At 40.6% G+C, this 22,530-nt stretch overlaps 1 protein-coding gene and 1 long non-coding RNA gene across 5 annotated transcripts in view; one reads left to right on the top strand and one right to left on the bottom strand.

Moving 5' to 3' along the window:
• DNAJB6 (DnaJ heat shock protein family (Hsp40) member B6) overlaps nucleotides 1-22,530 on the top strand; it is a 94,834-nt gene that overhangs the window by 19,720 nt on the left and 52,584 nt on the right. For both annotated transcript variants that reach the window (XM_075587849.1, XM_075587848.1), the window contains exons 2-7: nucleotides 7,630-7,721; nucleotides 14,091-14,200; nucleotides 15,463-15,528; nucleotides 16,353-16,463; nucleotides 18,727-18,858; nucleotides 22,152-22,296. In XM_075587849.1, the coding sequence (XP_075443964.1) occupies nucleotides 7,657-7,721; nucleotides 14,091-14,200; nucleotides 15,463-15,528; nucleotides 16,353-16,463; nucleotides 18,727-18,858; nucleotides 22,152-22,296 (629 nt within the window). In that variant the 5' untranslated portion in view covers nucleotides 7,630-7,656. The remainder of the gene's footprint in view (nucleotides 1-7,629; nucleotides 7,722-14,090; nucleotides 14,201-15,462; nucleotides 15,529-16,352; nucleotides 16,464-18,726; nucleotides 18,859-22,151; nucleotides 22,297-22,530) is intronic.
• LOC142487846 (uncharacterized) overlaps nucleotides 15,242-22,530 on the bottom strand; it is an 83,517-nt gene continuing 76,228 nt past the window's right edge. For all 3 annotated transcript variants that reach the window (XR_012799330.1, XR_012799329.1, XR_012799331.1), the window contains 2 exons: nucleotides 19,406-19,531; nucleotides 15,242-16,516 (listed from right to left, as the gene is read on the bottom strand). This is a non-coding gene — a long non-coding RNA (uncharacterized LOC142487846). The remainder of the gene's footprint in view (nucleotides 16,517-19,405; nucleotides 19,532-22,530) is intronic.

Genomic DNA, 22,530 nt, shown 5'->3' with positions numbered 1-22,530 from the left:
AACGGGTTCTTCCTGGGCAGTCCTAAACATTGCCTCCCCATTGCCTTATAGTCTCCATTATGAGGGGCCAATAAGGACAACACCTCCATACTTTTAAAGATATATTCAGGATACAGTGTAAAATAATTAAAAAAATGAATATTTGGGCTGAAATTCACTAGGTCTCGTTTTCCCCCCCCTCGTGGTATCTTTCTTTCACCTACTGACATACTATATCCAGCACACAGAAAACTTCCCGTACGTTTGCAGGGTTCCCTGCCTGATCGTCCCATGACAAGATTGTTGTGGACAACTAGTCTTTAAGATTCTTTGATCTCAATGTACAAAAAAGGGAGCGCAAGGCTCATCGTGAAGACTGTTTTAAATGAGACAAGAAAAAACGGTTAATAACACTTACATACGTAAATGGTTAATGGTGTTCAGTAGAAAAGCTGAGACTTGAATGTCTGGGTCTGCTGCAGCCTCCACGGTATCCGATGGGCTTGTCCTGCAGACTTGATTTTCTTGCGTCGGTGTGCGGTCGTCCTGCTTCTGGGTCATGTGATCTGTAGCGTCAGCGCTGTACTTAACCCACGTGTCATCTGGGGGATGGTCTCACTAACAGCGATCCGGCTCCAATACAAACACCCGTCTTGGCAACAGGAACAGTCCCAAGTGCAGTCCCAGCAATGAGCACAGCTAATAGGCCACAGAGCGACGCAGCTCTGATCCACTTTAATATCAATTTTGATATCAAATTCCTACATAACGGGATTCATTCCCTAATGTAAGGTCCTACATAAATCTATCAATTATATATCAGCAATGTTCCCCCTTTTAAATAATAATCTGGCCTATGTGTTGCACTGCTGTGCTCCTGTTTTCGCAGGCCGAGATTATAGTGGGAGGCTGCAGGGCGCGCGCACACGACCGCGTGACGTCACTCGCGCGGTGCATGCGCGAGGATCCTGCACTGTGTGCAGGCAGCAAGGTGGCGGAGGCGTGGCCCGTGACGTTCGCCATTATTGGCTGAACCGCTTCACGTGACGATGACATCACTCGGCCATCACATGGAGAGACAAATTAATTTTGCACTTTGATTTCTATTTATATTTGTTGAAAAGACGTAATTACTTGGGTAGCTCCTTACCCCAAGGCATGTGCCCATTTGTAAACCTTGTAAATCACCCTGACCCTTGTGTTCTGCTTGGTTCACTTTTATGTGCCGTTAAATATTAATGTACTCGGTTAAGGGTCTGTATGTTCTAGATATAATTTGGAGCCATTAATCTTTTCCAGATTTGTGTGTCTGCATTTTTTTGCACGGTGCCGGATCAGTGCCCATTTCAAATTCATCTGTACTAGCCATCTCAAGCAGAAAAATGGGAAATCTTGTGTTTTTTGTTTTGTAGTATTAGATAATAGTGACTGGATATTTTTTTTTTTTTTAATATTTAACGCTTGATGCCATTTTTAATGAGTTTGAAAGCATTCTTTTGATTTCTATCAGACTTCCTCACCTCCCTAACAGTGCAAGATCTTTGTAACACTTTCCTGTTTGTGATCACTTGTTGCCAATGTTCCCAGCAGTTTTGAGCTGTAGTAATAGAAATTATAACCGTAGTAATATAAGAATACATTGTAGCTGCTGAGTCACACTGACTGAAGTATTGATTGAAACTGAAAGGCGGCCATTATGTTGGGCACACAATAGGGTTTTTACAGATTTATAACAAAAGCACCAAATGATTGAGCGCTTATAGAAGAATATAGAATTATACATTCACATGTATTACGTATAAAAATAAGAAAAAAAGGGGGGGAAATGTGGTATTGCTGCTTTGTCACCAGAGATATGCCATAAATGGTACAACTTAATTAACCAAAACAATAACATAGTAACTTCAAACTGTTCAGTGCCACTGGGGACTGCTAACGTGAGTTGTTAGCTCTTTTGGTACTGAAACGGTTACATGACATGCTTTCCCCATTGTTCCCCACATTTTTCATTTTCCCCCCCCCTCATGCTTTAACTTTTCTCCTTTGCTTTTAGTTTTCCTCTTTGTACCTTCTCTCTCCAATACTTTTTTCTTTACTCTTGTTTGCCTTCTTTGTTCTTTGTCTCTAATGCTTCCCATTTATTTTACCTCTCTCCCCCCACCCACCATCTCTGCATTAGGCCGTGCGTATAGTGCAGTGGACACGACGGGTGACGTCGCCACAGGCGAAAGTTATATTTCGCCGGGCGGTGGCGTTGCAGGTTCCCGGCCATTTGATTGGTTCAAGGGCCGTCACATGAGGCGACAGTTTTCACTACCAGTTTTCGCGACGTCGCATTGTCGCCACCGCGCTTACTATAAGCGCACGCTGCAGCCGCAATGCATTTGTTTTCGGGCGACGTCGTGTCGCCGGCACTAGAAGCGCGGCCGTAGTCCTGTGGCTTGCCAACGAGGTACTCTCAGCCACGGCATTGCTCTAATAGGGAGGTAGCACAGCACCGTCGCTATGCTCCATTGCTTGGTTGCCACTGGTGCACCGGCAACTATATGTCTAATTGTTTAACCTGTATTTATAAACCTTATTGCTTTCTTCCCTACCATGATGTATTGTGAAATATAGTTGTTGTTTTTTTTTTGGTTCACAATTGGATTTACCAGTTAACATTATAATTCAGCTTTGTACCTATTCCATGATGTAAAACCTACTAAAACACATTTAACTTTGCTTACACGTGAAATGGTTCTATATCCCTATCGGGGATGGAACAAGTCCATGTGACGTCACCGGCGTGTTGCTGAGGGAAGAGTGTGGAGGAGAACTAGTGGCAGAGGAAGCATGTCACCGCAGGGCACCGTACCGCGTCATCTTGCTGCCACTTGGATCTCCCCGCTGGCCAATGCCACTTTTAAATGTCCTCTTGGATTTCCTAGCCGGGATCCGCCATCTTTAAATGTCCTCAGCCGCAGGGCGCCTCACGCGGCTGCAGCTCCGACGTAATTTGTGTGCGTGCACACAGCAGGGTACTCTGGCCGCCAGCAGCCAGAGCTCATTTTTTTCATTTTCCATGGGGCATTTAACATTTAAAGATGGCGGCAGACTTTAGAGTGATACGATTTGGCGGCGATGTGTACTGCGGTGTGAGTTGTGGTGGTGGTGGTGATTTGGTTGTGGTCAAACAGCCGCAGCCAAACTTCCAATTCCGTGGCAGAGGTGTGCGATGGCTGAGTGAGTGAGCAAAGTGGAGAACTCCCGGACTCTGCCCGCCCTGCTCTCAGTGAGGTCCGTATCAGAGTGCTCTCTACCTACAAAGCCATTTAGTTACAGCTTCCCTACTCAACAAAAGTTTGGCCCCTAAAAATTCACGTTTTTAAACTTTGTCCACCCCTGATCCCTGTCAGCCTACTCAGCTCTGCTTCCCAGCTTCCAAAGAGTGGTTTACATATTTCATCTGGTTACAGTGATCCACAAGCATATAAATGGGTTGGACCCAGATCAGTGTCTCCAAGGCAGCAATTGAAATCAATTGGCGTGTGCAGTCAATACCTTATCCCCATACCACATCTTCCAAGAGTTCTTATTCTCCCAAACAGTTTGCAAGTAGTGGATCATGGGAGTTGTTTAAAGTTCACATAAGGTATTTTTACAGGTTTGGGATATATGTACAGATGTAGCAAAACTTGCTGTTCCCAGCACTGCGGACAAAAAAAGCGGACGCTGGGGACACTGTCTGCCGCGATTGCTCTGCGGGGGGTCCATGCTTCTGAATGGGCCGTGACCATAAAAACGGTAAGCTTTGCTACCTCTGTACCTCTGTACCTCCATTTCAATTCCCATGATTTTCTTGACGTTAATATGTACAATTCTCACATGTGTTTAATGTAGCTGTCTTTAAGTATTACACACACTGCAGTAACATTCTCTAAGATTAGTTTTTTTTTTTTTTTTTTTTCATTACAGCTACCAATAGTAAATGCCATTTTAAATGCCGGCTTACGTGTTTGATTGCATTTGTTTTGAATTGTAAATCTTTAGTAGACCTTTTACATATGTAGGTTGTTTGGCTTTCAGTGTTGACCATAAACATACTCTGCATCGGAATATTTTCTGTTTGCATCTGTTTGTGTTCCTCAGTGCCTCCAAGTATAGAGGGGGGAGGGGAGCACCCGGGGCACTCCTTACATACAATATATCATGGGAGATTCATTCTTTTCTGGCAGCAAGGCAGTGAGACTTGCAAGAACAGCTTTGGGGCATGGAGAGTGCTCCGCAGTATTATATTAATAATAATAGCATGTTCTTGTGTAGCGCTGCTAGTTTTACGTAGCGCTTTACAGAGACATTTTACAGACACGGGTCCCTGTCCTGTGGAGCTTACAATCTATGTTTTGGTGCCCGTGGCACAGTGAGATAAAGTTACTTGCCCAAAGTCACAAGGAGCCGACACTGGGAATTGAACCAGGTTCCCCTGCTTCAAACTCTATGCCAGTCGGCGTCTTTTACTCACTGAGCCACTACTTCTCCCAATGTGGAACAGTGTGTGCATGGTGTTCTGAAACATCATTTAGCGTTGGTAGTACAGGCATACCCTGCATTAACGTACACAATTGGTCCAGAGCATGTATGTAAAGCGAAAATGTACTTAAAGTGAAGCACTGCCTTTTTTCCACTTATCGATGCATGTACTGTACTGCAGTCGTCATATGTGCATAACTGATGTAAATAAGTCATTTGTAACAGGCTCTATAGTCTCCCCGCTTGCGCACAGCTTCGGTTCTGGTAGGGAGCCGGTATTGCTGTTCAGGACGTGCTGACAGGCGCATGCGCGAGCTGCAGTTTGCCTATTGTGTGATATGTCCTTACGCGCGAGTGTAGTTAAAGTGAGTGTCCTTAAACCGGGGTATGCCTGTAGTCTGGTATCCAATTATTCTATTACTAGTCTACACTGCTAGAAGCTCAGTTATGTTTGTCTCTTTGCCCTTCCCAGAAGTATTGTGCAAAGTGACGATTTATTGTAATTGTGCATGGTAGTGCTTTGCATGCTCTTTTCATTATTGTTTTACATTAGTTCAACTTGAGGGATGAGGTATTTCACTTTTATGCTAGGATTTTGTTATTGTATGTTCCACCCCCCCCAAAGATAAACGCATCCTGTGGGTTATCCACCAACAGAAGGGGTTAAATACTTAGTTTGGGCCATTCAAAGATTGGCGGCTGTAACACCTGCCCTACTTTATTAATTATTAATGGGTATACGCTCAATTTGTCAAAATAAAGGGCAATGAAACCATATAAGAGTAATGGATGTGACACGTAAGTAGACATGGGGAGTCCCTTCATTAAAGAGCTGACAGCCTTATTATGACCTCACTGAGACAGCAGGATTACTGGGATTAAAGCAGAAGCTGTCAAGAAAATCGGTGCAGCAGACTGGGATCTGTTGCAACCCTTCAGTTTATTGTGTTTTGTGGCATGTTCCCGGCTTCATAACTGACTAAGCTTATTGTGTATCTCCTCAAGGAGAAATACATTTTTCCCCCTACCGAATAAAGCAGCAGTTCCAGTGGGAGAGGGTGGTTTCTATTCCAGCATAAACTTCAGCTTTAGGTTTCTTTAAACGGCATCACCAAAAACTATATAAATAGACACCGTGGGTGTGTCGTTGTTATCTGCATTTTCGGAACATGACCTTCAACTTGCTGTACAGCTTTTGTAAAGTGTGGCGAATGCAAAACCATTTAAAGTGGAAACAGTTTGGATAAACGCTTTTCCTTTGAAATGGCTCAATTGTTATTTTTGCAGATTCTTTTTCTGTTCTCATTTTCTGAAATGGCTTTCTTTGAAAAGGGGTTCTTTGTTGTTAGAGATGCTTGCAATGCCCCTCTGGCAGCAAAGGGTTAGTACTATGCATTAAAACTGAAAAAAACCCACATTACTTTTTTTTAACAAAGTAGTACTGTCAACTTGTTGCATGCCTGAGTTCCCTAATTTTTATTATTATTTTTTTTTTAAATTCAACAGTATATTTAACATTTTCTTTTATTTACATAATATTGGATTAAATCCAAATGTCACTTTCTCTTTTTTTTTTTTGTTGCTTTGGGAGCAATTTCTGTGATCAGTATTCAGGCTGAAATCCAGCGGGCGGCTGTGTGTGCTGTAACACATGAAGGATAAGTAGTTCCAAGTTATACTAGCTGTGTTTTGGTCCTGGAGAAATGAGTATTATTAGTAAATGGTGATGCACTTTTTGGTGCATTAACATTGGGGTTCTCCTAGATTTAACCTAATAATTCTTCAAGTATACTACGATCTTCTGGTGGATAAGGTCTTGAAAGCTCCATTCTATATACAGGCAAAATACTGATGGTAACGTCACAATAATAAAAATGTTTATGGAAATCATGGACTCTTTACAGACAGCTGGTGACTGTTTAAGTTTGACTCACAGCATCTTTAAAGAATACAGAGCTGCAAGGCAAACAGAATAATTTCCCCCAGTTAACACCATCCCTGTAACACCTTTATCTCTGAAGTCCAGGGACAGGGGGAAGTCACTGTCCATTTTTAAATGTTTAACACATTTGCATTTGTAATAAATGTGCAAAGTAAATATACTCTGCATAATTTGTAACATTTCTTTTTTTTAAAGTGCTTTCCAGTGAAGTCCTGTTTCTATTGTGGGTTTAGTGTTTGATCCATGCTTCCTAATCAACAGATCTTTATCACAATACTTTTATTTTTATTCTCGTGGAAAACTATTTGTTGTCCAACCCTACTTTTAGTTTTCTAAAATGTAATCTGTGAAGAACCCCATTGAAGAATAAGTGAAAGTCGCTATTGCTGAAGTGATGAACTGTGCTCTTCTCCGCTCTGGGGGCTGTATCCTTAGTTCCCGTGACCTGTATTTGGGGTTTGTGGGAAGGGCGAATAAATGATTGCAGGGTTAACTTCATTACTGTGGGCAAAGAGGAAGCTGCAGTGTTTTTGGGATATGATTTTGCAGCAGCTTATTGCAGGATTTCAGCCGACATCTTACAGTTATTTTTTGTTTAACCACTAAATTCAAAAGTGCATTTTTTTTCTTGGCCACGTGGGTCTGTGTAGCTGGGAATAACGTAGTTTCGTTTTAGGGCACACGAAAATAACAAGGCTGGAAAACTTGGGGTACTGCATTCCCTCGGGTTCTATGTAGAATAAACATTACCATCTGCGGTCTTGTTTCTGTATAAAAACTGAAACCGGTCAAATTATGAATTTCTCTGCGTTTTTTCCTTTGCTCGCCAGACACTTGAGTTTTTTATTCAAAGAATACGTGGGGATGAAAGAGTGAAAAGTCCAACGCCAAAAAGTAAAGCTTGAAAATACTCCTGGTCCCGTCGCACACGTGCTTGCCCAGACCGCTTCGCACGCGCCTTGCTCAGGCCGCTTCGCACGCGCCTTGCCCAGGCCGCTTCAAGTTTCCAAAACAGATGCTTGTAGACATTGTAACCTGAGAATAGGGCAGTTCAGCTCTGTTTCTGATTATGAAAAGTGAAATGCTTGAGACTGCTGCTCTGCATACTTCTCCATACAGTCTTTATAAACTGCTGTCCTGTACACCCGTTAGTTTTGGCATTTATATTTACACATCCAAATGTTTTCCCATTTCAGGGCTTCGCATTATTACAGTTTTGAGCCATGGTGGAGTATTATGACGTTTTGGGAGTCCACAGGAACGCCTCTCCGGAGGATATAAAGAAAGCGTGAGTATTCCCTATTGAGGCTGTTATGAAAACGGTGGGGTGGGAAATGCAATCATCATTTGGAGTATTATGAAAACTGAGTTATTACTTTAGCAACTACATTTGGTATATGTTTGACGCGGAGTTGTATTTGAATGCATTTAACCAGTGCATTGTGTCCAGAGGTGGCATGCGTTTTAAATGCCTATAAAAGCTCCAATTCGGCATAATGCGGATCTGTGCGAATGTGCACCTTGTAACTCTAGCAGTAGTGGGCAACATGTGAGAGAGGCCCTTGAGAGCTTCTTCCCCCCCCCCCCCCTGCGTAGCTGCTTATTGCACACTGATGGAGTGGGGTGAAGCTACAATGGGGAGCAGGTAAAGGAGCAGCTGCCTGGAGTGAGAGCAATGCTTGACGTTTTGTTGCTTTTAATCACTGTCCAGCTCTCCTCTCCATGACTTTAACACTGAAAATGTAGGACCCCTTAATCTGAATTTATGGGGGCAGGGGGAACCTATGAGGCTTGTATTACATGCTACATATTTGTGTGTTTATACTCTCGGATTAAAAATACTCCTTCAAAATGTTTACTCCGTAGACATATGTTTAATCTCCACCTCTGTGTGCCATTGTGCTCAGAGGAGCTGTATTGCAAAGCTTGCAGATTTGTTTTACACGTTCCCACATGAATTGTTTTCTTATAAAGATTGTCATCCGTCAAGTTAATTTGTACTTATCTGTGTAGTCTAAAAAATGAATGCAGATTTATTTTCATGGGATTCTTTGCAATTCATTATCCTTAAATGATCTGCTACTTTTATCTGTTCTGCTAATGATTATAATCACTGGTTTATAAAGAACCGTATAGGGAACATTTCCCCCACCCGTAAAACGCTGTCCCTCATAAGAACAAATTGTACTAAAAGCGATGACGATTTTTTTCTGGTGTTTTAAATGTAAACGATTGATTTTTGCCTTTTTGCCACATTCCATCACTTACAAATATTAGAAAATAATTTTCTAAAGTTACTAGCTGTGAGTATAAACCCTGGTTGCATATGTCACGTGCTGTTCGTGACAGATGGTATATTGGGATAGATTAAAGGGAGATTCATTTGAGGGACACTGCAAGGTGAAGTTTGAATCCACTAGATAGGTGTGTGTATTAACCATTGTTCCATACACGTCACGTGCTCACAGGGGTGAGCGGAGATCTTTTCCTTTATTGGCTTTTTCAGAAGACATGTTGGACCAAGGGTAGAGAAACTTCCCTGAAAAGGTGTTTTATTTCCAACAAAACAAACCGCAAATCTTTGTGTTAAGGGATCCAATGAGATTGTTATATTCTTTACAGAACACGGTTTTATGAATAGTCTAATCGCAGAAAAGATTGGGGAAAGGTCACAAAACAAAGAAACCTCTTGTCAGGAAGGTGTCCCCAGTGGTGGAGAGAGGCACGAAGGTGTCAAATTCCATGCATTCAGTAACCCCAAATTACGTGTACTCAGTAACCCCAAATGTAGAATATTCTTAACATAGCCAGCGTGGCTAATTTTACTGATTTGAACACAGCCTAGCTACATATGTTAAGTATATTGTACATTTGGGGTTACAGAGTACACGTAATTTGGGACCTTCATGACTTTCTCACCACCATAGGGGACACCTTCCTGACAGGGTTTTTCTTAGCTTTTTCATTTCCCTACTGACCCCCAAGCCTTCACCATTATTCCAAGGTTGAGCGAGTATCACGTTTCCGTTTTTAGTCAAAGATCACAAAACCCCTTTAACTTTGGTAACTGTGGAAATATTAAAAGTGAAACAAAAAAAACTGGTACAAATCTACTTTTAAAACCTGGTTAAATAAATTGGAGTGACGGTTGGCATACTTTGTTGGATACTTAGAATGAATTATGCTGCACCATCTACTCCCAAATATCCTTTTCCAAGCATGATTGTCTGCGCAGTTTTGTTCAAATAAAGGTGCAGTCCCACTACTCTGCGTATTTTTTGTAGTAAAGGGATATATTAATACAGTGACCTGTGCCTCGCCTCCTGTGTTAATTGATTTGTTCATTCTTAATGCCTTTTACGTCCTTAAACAAATATCACGCTTAAAGTAACCTTTTGGCCGTCTGTCTTCTTTGGAAGTTGAGAAATGTCCGTCCTGTCCCAGTTAGGTTAACAAGGAGGTGGTTAGGGGTGTCGGGAGCAAGGTTCTGCCCAACACAGTGACATTACACATTACTATGTTCACTACTGAGTGTTAACTAAAATCACCCTCCCAAATGGACTGCAGTCCCTCTTAGGACCAAAGCGTACCAATGGCAGGGATGGGAGTTGAATCTGGGTGATTGATTGCATTTTGTAGTTAAAATACTAACACGTAAAAAATATTGTGTTTTATTTAGATCGAAAAGATGGTTAGCTTAGGCACTGAATGGGTTTCGTTTAATTTAGCTACTCGTGTGTGATGTCTCTGAGCTATTCAATAGGATTGTATAGGTTAGAGCAGGGCTGCGCGAGATTCCCAGCGCGCTTCCGGAAGGCATTAAGGAGCGGGGGAGCGGCGAAGGCCTCGGTAAACATCACTTACCTTGGCTCTGATGGCTTCTGGAGACGCGGCATCGTGACGTCAGAACGCCGGAGCCGAGGTAAGGGGGTGGGGGGAGGCGGCAGGTGATCGCAGGGGAAAAAAGATTGCGCACCCCTGAGTTAGAGGAAACACTTAATTGACAAACACTCATTCAGAGGACTCAAAGATAAAGGTTTTCTGTTTTTTCCCGAAGACTAAAGCAGCCAACCCTGATTTAAGTGCGTGTTTAAGGAAGCCAAGTACATTCTAATTCATTTAGAATGTATCATAAATCAATGTGTTCATCTGTTACCTTGTTTTAAAGGGCAATCTCTCACAAGACCAAATTGAACTAATGTAGGGGTGGCACCGCCCCCACCACCCCCTCAATAGGAACAGTTTTCAGGATATCTCTGCTTCAGCATAGGTGGCTGTCAACGATTGAGCCACCTGTGCTGAAGCAGGGCTAGCCTGAAAACCAGACCTTTTGGTGGCCCTAGAGGACTGCAGCTGGCTAACAATGAACTAACAGAAGTGACATGTTCAATAGCTTTAAAAACCAGCTGTTTGACACTAGCATTTATCATTTTAAAAAACATCTTAAAGGGACAGTTAAACCTGGCAGCTTTTTATCAGTGTAATTGTCTTTTTCAGAATTAGTCACCCTTAAAGTAATTGTCTTGTTAATTCTTTATAGGACAGAAATATGAATCATTGCTTTTGAGGAACATTGAGTATCGGCTACTTATGTCTATCTTTTTCAACTAGTGATGGCACCATAATTACTTTGTAAACAAAAGAACAAAGCTAAGCCTGCAATGTTAATGACTATATATAATGATATTAGTGATGAGCTAATTTGCCAAACCTTGTAAAAACTTTTGTTTACACTTTGAAAAAAGCCTACTACGTTTAAAGTATTGGTCGGATTATATATAGATAGGTGTCAATCAGCTACATTAATCTATTTAGCTTAACACTGTCATTAGTTCAAGGTCTAACTGCGCTTTTTGCATTTCCATGGTAAATGAATGCTGTGGGTATGGAGACTGCAATCAAATAGTTCTTTTTGCTCTGTTCTTTGTTTGTTTTGACTAATGATGGCATCATAACTTTGCAAACATAATTTTCTGATATACTGGAAGCCATTGTTCCTGGAGAAATGCAAAATCATTCATCTTAAAGCAGCAGTCCAAGTGGCGTTTATTTTTACTTTTCCCTTTATGTGCATCAATACAATCCACACAAGAAGTAATTATCCAAGTTGCCGATCGATTCGTTCCCCTGTGATTGATCGGCAAAGATTCGGCTTGGGGGTTCACTTAATGGCTGTCAGTGCAGCAGAAGAGGACCGAAGAGGCAAAGTTCTGTGTGGAAGATCATGTGACCAGGCAGTCACTAGATACAATTGGTGCACTGCTAGAGAGAGGGGCAGGGCTCAAATAGGGGTGTGCCAGAGACTGTTTCAGAAGAGGAATGGGATGTGACATTGTAAATGGTTGCTATAGAAACAAAATGCTTGTTGCATTGTAATACATAAAAAATTGAATGCGGAGTTTAAAAAAAAAAAGGCTACAAGTATTTAGTATTTTCTTTTTCTAGTACAGAACTAATTTTGTGTGTACTCACTCACTCACTCACTTACACACTCACCCTACACACACATTCACCCTACACACACACACTCACCCTACACACACACACACACTCACCCTACACACACACACACTCACCCTACACACACACACACTCACCCTACACACACACACACTCACCCTACACACACACACACACACACACCCTACACGCACGCACACACACCCTACACGCACGCACACACACCCTACACCTACACGCACACACACTCACCCTACACACACACTCCCTACACACACACTCCCTACACACACACTCCCTACACACACACTCACCCTACACACACACACACACACACACACACACACACTCACCCTACACTCACACACTCACATCCTACACACACACACACACACACACACTCACATCCTACACACACACACACACACACCATCACCCTACACACACACACACACACTCACCCTACACACACACACACACACCCTACACACACACACACACACACACACCCTACACACACTCACCCTACACACACTCACCCTACACACACACACTCACCCTACACACACACACTCACCCTACACACACACACTCACCCTACACACACACACACACACTCACCCTACACACACACACTCACTCACCCTACACACTCACTCACCCTACACACTCACTCACCCTACACACACACACTCACCCTACACACACACACACTCACCCTACACACACACACACACTCACCCTACACACACACACACTCACCCTACACACACACACTCACCCTACACACACACACTCACCCTACACACACACACTCACCCTACACACACACACACCCTACACACACACACACTCACCCTACACACACACACACTCACCCTACACACACACACACTCACCCTACACACACACACACTCACCCTACACACACACACACTCACCCTACACACACACACACTCACCCTACACACACACACACTCACCCTACACACACACACTCACCCTACACACACACACACACACACTCACCCTACACACACACACACACACACACACTCACCCTACACACACACACACACACACACTCACACACTCACCCTACACACACACACACACACACACACTCACCCTACACACACACACACACACACACTCACCCTACACACACACACACACACACTCACCCTACACACACACACACACACACACACACTCACCCTACACACACACACACACTCACCCTACACACACACACACACCCTACACACACACACACACTCACCCTACACACACACACACACACACACTCACCCTACACACACACACACCCTACACACACACACACACTTATACACATATATTACACACGAAGGATATTACTTGGTCTGCAGCTTTAAACAAGATACAAATTAACATTAGGTTTGTGATTCACAGCATATGTGAGAAGGGTATTGATACTGTTGTAGCAGTTGGTGGATTGCTGTCGTGATAATGTAAGCTGCAAATGTCTTCATATATAGACCCGCACCAACATGCAAATGTAACGGCCCTAAACTCCTCACACTTACTCCATAAATCCCTCACACCAACGCAGACATGCAAGAACATGGTGCCAGTGAGATTAATACACACGTGCTGCCTGTCGCAGGTATATAGCAGTGCATGTTGCGACTAAGAAACAGTTTGTGCTAATCTTTAGGCAGTGATGCACCCCTTAATTGTTTATTTTTTACCACTTGCTACACAAGGATTTCTCCGCACAGACCCAAAGTTTTCATTGAAACATTGCAGAGAAATAATTGTTTTCTGCCATTAATCTTGTATATGAGACTTTTACCAGAGACTCATATCCACCACCAGTTTAAGTTCTTTCAAATCTAAGGCTGTCTCACACTTTAATCTGGTCTGTAACTGTTTCATACGCTCATAATATATATTTTCTTTAACTGTGCACGCAATGTCTTGTTTATAATGTATACCCTGTTTTTTATGTAACTCTATTTGTAACCATGTATTATTTGTTTTACTCTGTGCCCAGGACATACTTGAAAACGAGAGGTAACTCTCAATGTATTTCTTCCTGGTAAAATATTTTATAAATAAATAAAATTTATTTGCAATGCAATCATTTTGTGAGTTAAATGTGGAAATTCTCTGTGACATACTTGATATTAATGTGTTAATGTTGCTTATGCAGATACCGCAGGTTAGCCCTTAAGTGGCATCCTGATAAGAACCCCGATAACAAGGATGAAGCTGAGCGGAGGTTTAAAGAAGTTGCTGAAGCATATGAAGTGCTATCAGATGGTAAGTGCCACACACTTTGCTCCTGTTGATCCATATAAAGGCTGTGCTCAGTGTATATTTGTCACGGCCACCAGCCATTATTTGCTGATTTCTGTGATTGTTTTTATTTTTTTTCTTCTGTTGCTTGGCACCTTGGACCTGCATTAGAAGATCTCCTGACACTTGGTGTCTGCACTGATTAGTTAGCCTGGTAATCTCAATTCATACTGTTAGGAGTTTATTGGAGGGCACGGATTATCCCACTTCACACTACTGCTGAGCATTGGACATGCTGTGCTCTAAACGTAGAGAAACTCCTATAACAAATAGTGCTTTCTTGAAGCAAGCTATGTAAGCACTAACACATGACCACAGGTTTTAAATAGTGCAATTCCTGCCTGCGTGTGGCACCACTTCAAACTCACAACGTCTTAAAAGTCCTTAATAGTAGGCTCTGAAAACTGGTCAGGTTTTAAGGACATCCCAGCTTCCGCACAGGTGGCTCAGTCTTCAACTGTGCCATCTGTGCTGAAGCCGGGATATCCTGAAAACCTGACTTGTTGGGGGTTTTGAGGACTGGAGTTGAGCACCCCTGATTTGGCGCATACATGGTTTGTAATAACTTGGCAGTAGCAGAAAGCAGCCAAACCTAATAAAGTATCAGAAAGTGTAAGTGCTACATGAGCCATGAATCTCTCCTGCTTGTTTTGGTTACCACTTTGCCTTCCCTGCTTGGGAAGCTCCGTTTAAACTATTTATAGCAAGGGTTGTCATGTCAGCTGTTTTAAAGGTACAAAAAGTAACCAAATCAAAATTAACTCAATAATGGTGTTGATTTCTGCAAAATACCAGTGGTGGACAACATGACATACATCAAAGGTCGCAGGTGCAGCCCTTCTGCCCCGAAAAAGGCTAATCTATTGCCCTAAAAGTCTGCCTATTGCCCCATATAACATCTCCCTCCCCCTTCCTTTGTGCATCTCGCTCTGCCCCCCATCCATATCTTCGCCCCCATGTACCCCCGCGGCAGGATGAAAGTAGGAAGGGACCGGAGAGAGAGGAGGTTGGGGCTGTAGGGAAGTCCTGCGGTCTGCCTGTTGCCCTCTAGGGATACAGTAAAACTGTAACATTCGCAGAATATGCAGCAGTCTATTCTCCATTTAAAATGTGCACTTAAAAAAAGTGACTTGTTTTCCAACTGAAATTGTATATTTAGATTAAATAAACCGCGGGAGAAAAATTTCTGACTTGTAATTCACTTTTGTTTTTTATTTCTTTTGCAGCTAAAAAAAGGGATATCTATGATAAGTTTGGAAAAGAGGGACTAACTAGTAATAATGGCGGTGGTGGTAAGTACCCACTTTATATTAACGCACCCTTTCCAATATGTTTGTATATCTTACCTCTCTCTACTCACCCTCTCATTCACCCCCCCTCGAATACACATTTAATTTCTCCTGTGCCTTGTTATGGCCATTTAGCTGCCCAATGTGCCACTGGAAATCTGCCTACACAAACAGGATGCAGACAGCCTCATTTCCCATCCGACATAATGTGGGGGGGTTCAAGAAAGTGCAACATTTATGTGATTTTGTTTTATAAACACTTGGGGGTTGCATTAGTTTTTGCTATAATTCTCATAGCAAAGTTATCTTCCTGACATGAAGGTTTTTTTTGTTGTTTTTTTTTAAACAGTATTCACCAAACCTTCAAGTTAATTAAATATTCATCAGACGGCCTCCCGCAAATCGGTTTCCAGGCCTTTTCTATGTAATTTATGTGTAACTTGCTCGTGGTTACAATTACATTTCTGAGGGCCAATATGGATGTGCAGTGTGAAATGTTGGGGCATTATGTTGCTTCTCGAAGAGGGGTTGTCCCCTTTGTCAAAACATATTTAACATAGAAACCTAAACAGACAGCAACAAAACCGTATGAGCGGGAGGCACTTGTCTATTTCGGTTACGGTATTGGTACTAGTGCACATCTTGCTAGGGAACATGTCACCCTGTTTTGTATCTTCTGTGGATCCCTGCTTCGTTTTTCTCTGAATGGGGCAATATGTTGATATAGTAAATACCACTGCTCCCACCCAAATTGATTAGGAATGTGCCCTGTATTAGTCCTGTGTCCTTTAATTCTGTTTGGTTTTCCCGTTTTCTCCTTATTCTAGGTGGCAGTCACTATGACAACCCGTTTGACTTTGGATTCACATTCCGAAACCCAGATGACGTCTTCAGGGACTTTTTTGGAGGAAGAGATCCATTTTCATTTGATTTCTTTGGTACAGTATTCGGTGTTCTTTTGTTTTCTTCTTTATAGCTTCTTTGGCATGAACTGTGATAAAAAAACAAAACAAAAAACTCTTACGATCATTTAAAAACTCCCCAGAGTATGATGACCTTTCTCAGCACGATTCTAAATGTTAAGGCCGCAAAAACAATCACAATATGCGTTTTTGTTTTGTATGAAATACCAATGTGTGAAATATTTAGAACGTTTAGTAGTTTCTGACAATTCAGAGCATCAAATGTTCATATAGCTTTTTATATACATGCTAGAAATAAACTACTAAATACTGAAAAAGGAAATATCTATTACTAAAATACAATTTTGAATGTATATCCACTATTGCATTTTTTTGCACTTCATTTTAGTTGAAATACAATATCTTCCAGAAACATTATGTGATATAAAATATTAGGGGTTACATCTTGAATAGCTGTGTATAAAAAATAAAGTGATAAGCATATTTAACTGAAGAGAGACTACATTTTGGTTTTATGGTTGTAGCCATAGCAACAGGAATGTTGAGTTTCTTGCCTTTCTTTTAGCTGTTCCCTTTGTGTTCTGTCACGTTACACAAAGCAGAACATGCCCTGCCCTTATACCAGCAGGTCTGATATTCTGGCCTGCACAGCTTGAATGCCATGGAGCCGGGTCAAATGGGCCTTAGTTGACAGAAACAGCTGACCGCACTAGGCAGATACAAATGTTTCGGCTCCAAATCAACTTGGTGAATCTCCCATTACATCCCAAGGAATGCAAAACAAAAAACAAGTTATTTTTATTTTTGAGTGATTGATATTAGTTGAAGCGGATCTGATTTAACAGCTTTATTATTTGACCTGGTTCATTTTTAAGTGATCGGCTTATTTTATTTTATATTTTTAACGTTCGGTTGTGTATTTCTTTACCAGCCCATTGTAATGATGTGGATGCACGGTGAACTCTCTTGCAGTGTGGGGGAGTTTTCTAGTCTCTGGTCACTGGAGTGTGCAAGTTGTTGCAGGTTTCTGCAGCATCACATGAGCCCGAGTCCAGATCTATTTAGATATCAAATTACTTTTGCTGTGAGCAAGTTGTGTTAAATTAATTGGGATTTTCACTATAAAAGTGATGTTCTGTCCATTTATTAAGCATTTCTTGGAGTTTGTGGCTCTACCTCTCTATCACATTTAATTAAATTAGGCATGTAGAATCAAGATATGAAAGGGGAAATCACTCTAGGGTTAAATAAATGTGGATCCTTTTCAACATATATATGTATTATAATTATATTTAAATAAATCTATATATAGATATATATCTATCAAAAAGGAAGACAATACCGTTCTGTGGCTAACGAAATGCTTTTATTTGTGCGACCTTTCAAGATACACTGATCTCGACCGGCGATGTTACTTTGAATAAAGCAGGCAAGGGGTTTACTCAAACAGTGCATTTTAGAATGTGACTAGAGCCCAACCCTCCCCCCTGTGTAGTGTGCGATTTATGACTTGAGGTGTTAAATAGTCCCTGAATGTGAGGGATGTAAGATAAACTCAATATGGAGGTTAAAAAAAGTCTGTTTAAGTAGTTTTCATGTAAATGATGCACCTTTTGGTAAAAGCTTGAGATTGAAGTAAAATAAGACAGAGTTTAAATGGTTAAATAAACCATTCTTTGTTCTTAGCCTGGAGGCACATTTAGGAGGTATTTAACAGAAAGCTCATGGTCTCAAAGGACTGTTTAACACCCAAGTCCATTAGTAACAATTTCTGTAACATGACACCTCAAACACTATGGATGTTATTTATGATATCTACCTAACTGTCTTGGATGTGATAAACCGCTTTTCAAAGTGGTGACTTCACATCTTAGCGGAGGCTAAACAGTAAAAAATGCTGTCCTCAGAACAAATCCTATTTAATTCTGTTGCAATTAATTAATTGTAAGCTTGTTTTTCATTCAAAAACCCTGACTTTGCTTTAAAAAAAAAAAAAATTATTATTATAAAGTTTCAGTAAGTAAAAAAGTTCAGTAGCTCCAGGTAACAGAAAAAATAGACCCGTAGCCTTCATAGCTCAGCAGTGATTCATTGGGTAGACTGGTGGGAATAAATTCACGTAAAAGGGGTCTAAAACCTTTTATACTTTGTCAGTGTTACAAATAATTGTGTTCATGATTTCTCTTATCCATAGAATACACTTGTAAAATAAAAATAAAAGACCCCCAGGTTGTGTGTGTCTGTGCAGATCTTTATTCACGTTTTTGTCTTTCTACAGAGGATCCGTTTGATGACTTCTTTGGCAATAGAAGAGGTCACAGGGGAAACAGAAGTAGACCTGGCGGCTCCTTTTTCTCTGCCTTTGGAGGCTTCCCTAGCTTTGGTCCTAGTTTTTCTCCATTCGACACAGGTACAGAAACCCAATACATTACTTTGTACATGTACAATCTCCGTTAATGGATCAACTAATGCCATCCCTACATTTAAAGAAGGCGCCTTTGTTTAATGCGTATAATGGTCCTATCGTTCCCCTGTGCATTTCCTGCTCTTCTCAAAAAAAAATTTTTTTTTTTTTTTTTTTTTTTTTAAACTTTTTCTTTTTTTAGCCGGACAAAAATAGACTTTTTTTTTATCTCTAGCTTTCTGAGGTTTTCATGGTAACCTTTAGAGCGCTCCGTTTTAACCTAACGGACACTTAATCTTTCAGATGCTTAGATCTCCTGAATGGGCCATCTGATTTTTAAAAAATAAGCAAAGCACTGGAAAGGGCAAGAAAAGATCTTTTTTTAAATAAATGTATAACAGTAACCAAGTTCTGTTTTATAAAAAAAACATGGTTTCTTTTTTGCCTTGACTAATTCAGCCGTTTAGGTAGTAAAGGTCTTTTGCGGTTTTTGCAGGAAGTAATATTGCAACATTTTTACCAGATATGAAAACGAAAGTCAAATAATACTCACCCGGTGAATCACCTTTTCTTTTGTGGCGCTTCCAAGGTGCTGGTCTGGAGATAGGCAGGGACCCCACACTGCTTTTTCCATGCAATTACAAAAGATACTAATCTCTTCTGCACTCACTAATATTTCCTGAAACAAGTAGTTAAAAATATAAAAGAAATGTTAAATTTACAGCAAGACAAAAATAAAAGCACACTTTCCTTGGTAGCCCCTTAGTCATGGGCGATGTGTTGCAGTGACTTTCCAGACTTTGAGGCAATCCAGGCGGCGCTTAAAAATATAAATATATATACATATATATATATTGCTATAATATATGCAGCCTTTGATTACCATTATTGAAAACGAAATTACTTAAGCTGCCGATCGATTTGATCTCCCGTGATCGATCAGCAAAGATCCTGCTTCCCAGGGTTGACTAAATGGCTGCTTTTCAGCTCCAATGAATCCTTCAGTCAGTGTAACTCAGCAGTTACAATGTATCCTTATATTACTACGGTAACATGATCTGTTACAGTTTACAGCTCAAACTGCTGGGAATTTTGGCAACAAATTACAACAGGAAAGTGTTGCCAAGATCATGCACTGCTGAGGAGGTAGCTAAAACCTGCTATAGAAATCAAAGGGTGCACAGTATATTAAATCTCATTAAAAATGGCATTAAGAGTGAATTACATTTTTTTTTAAATGTTTGTACAATCTAATACTACAGAATGGATTGATTGAAAAAAAAAAAAAAAAAAAAAAACACCCCTAAACACACTGAAACACACCCCTTCCTTTTTGTATCATATTTCTTATCGTGATGGAGACCTCTACATTACTGGCAATTCAATCGCCCATGTTTACTACTCAGGATTTACAACTGCACAAGAGATTACAGAAACTTAGTAAAACCAGCAATGAAAACAGGCATATAATTACTTGGTATTTTACTGTATTTAACATCAAAGATCTGGTTAAACTCCGATTTTTAAATTGTAACCCATTTGAATCAATCTTCTATACATCCAAACATTCTTAGAGGTCCTGCTTTAATTTAAATATTTGCTGGCACCTTTTTACTGCTGACAAAATGCACATACAGACAAGTATATCTGTACGGTATCAAGCTGCATAACCATATAACATCTTATTAATCACCGACCAATAGACCGCCAATGTCTTCTAAAACGACTCAAGAGCTTACATAAAGTTAGTGAAGCCCGCAATTGAAGCGGGTATAGGCGCTGTGTATTTTACTTTATGCGTACATATTTAATATCCAACACCATCAACTACAGTTTTTTTAGTATTACTCATTCCTGTAGATTTAAATAACACATCTGTCATCGTTCTTAGAGATCACGCTTTATCCACCATTTCTTAGCTTCTGGCTACACCTGTAGCAAGATATAAAAACTGGAAAATACCTGTATACACTCACAATGAAAATAAGATACCCAACAGTCTATGTACAAATGAGGGGGACCATTTAAAAACCCAATGTGAACAAATAGGAAAAAATATAATCTAGAACACAACGGTCAATGTTCTGGGAAGCTGCATGTCCAATGCATAGCTATACTTGTTGGGAGAGACTTAAATCATCATATTAAGTAACACAAAACCCATGTGTATACCAGGTTATATTCAGATGTCCCACATACCACAGCCCTGGATCATGCATCCACAGAGAAACATCCAATAGGAAAAGTAATCATAGGAAAAGTAATCCTAATAGCGTATAAATTAAGCTCTAGAGTATTCATAGCGATAATGGGAGGCAATAGCACAAACCACCAATAAGGGGGATATATATACACCACACAGACGTTGTGCCCAGTAGGTTATCCCTAGAACTTCTCCGTCTTGTGTAGGTGGAAAACCCAAGCAAAAAGCATTACTTAATCTTTATTTATTTATTTTTTTTAACCCCCCCCGGCTCATTCAGATTTTCCTTATGTTTGTTAATCAAGAGGTGCCAAGTCATTTTTATGAGGTATAAAAATTCTATATAAAATGTAAAATTGTATTTTTAAAATGAAGGGATTCTTTTGAGTAATGCTAATTTACACCCTGGCAGATCTAGACAATGGAGTCAACCCATTAGATTTCTTGAAGAAATGATTTTACAAATGCAGTTTCTCCTCCAAACAGTTTAGTGTATTTACCAGTGAAAACATTTAAAGAAACTATTTTGTTAACACCTTACCTTGAAGCAATAGTGGAGTAAACATTTTTGTGATGCAATTCACACATACTTGTAGAAAACGTCAGCTTCACTTGTTTAGGACCAATACAGCAGTCTGCATCAGCTATAATTATTCCTCCACCCTTGAACTATATACCTAACCAGTTTGCTTTATAGTCCCATGCTTCAGCCTACGTGTATGTACCTGTAATGGGTAACTTAACCCCTCACCTCATTATACAGACTAAAGCAGCAGAAATAAATTGCCAGGTTCCCACAGAGGGAACTGCACGACTGTATCAATTACATTTGTAAAGCGCTGTGGAATTGAAGGGTGCTATGTAAATATTGATATGAAATGACTTCCTTGGTAGTTTGCACAGCCCAGAATTGAGTATTTGCAGGGCATGTTTTATAGAACATGTTTCATCTGCAGTAATTCTATGCAAAGCCGTGATGTTTATCCGGGTAACCGTGCTGCTTGAAATGACGTCTTGTGAAGTGTGGCAGCAAATAATGTCACTATTATTCCATTCATTGCAGACTCTCCTAAATGCTGTATTTATTTTCTTCAAGGATTTACTTCTAGCTTTGGTTCCCTTGGGCATGGTGGCTTCACTTCATTCTCATCGTCGTCGTTTGGAGGGACAGGAATGGGTAACTTTAAATCCGTATCCACTTCAAGCAAAATGATTAACGGCAGAAAAATAACTACAAAGAGGTACGGGGACTCTTATGTTCTAGACGGCATCTTTCGATTCATGTTTTGAGGTTGCATATTGTTTAGGAAAATGTATGTATTTGGTTTATTCTTGCTAATTGTATTTGTGACCATCTATTTGCTGCATATTTCGTTTGGCCTTAATCCACGTTTTTAAATAGTCATGACCATTTTTGCATTACTTTCCTTGTTTTTGTCTGACTTCCAAGGTCTGTCTTATTGGGGACCAATCAT

The sequence above is a fragment of the Ascaphus truei genome, chromosome 2, assembly GCF_040206685.1.
Source record: "Ascaphus truei isolate aAscTru1 chromosome 2, aAscTru1.hap1, whole genome shotgun sequence".
Lineage (NCBI taxonomy): Eukaryota > Metazoa > Chordata > Amphibia > Anura > Ascaphidae > Ascaphus > Ascaphus truei.
The sequence above is the reverse complement of the archived record's forward strand: the minus strand, read 5'-3'. Positions and strand labels throughout refer to the sequence as shown.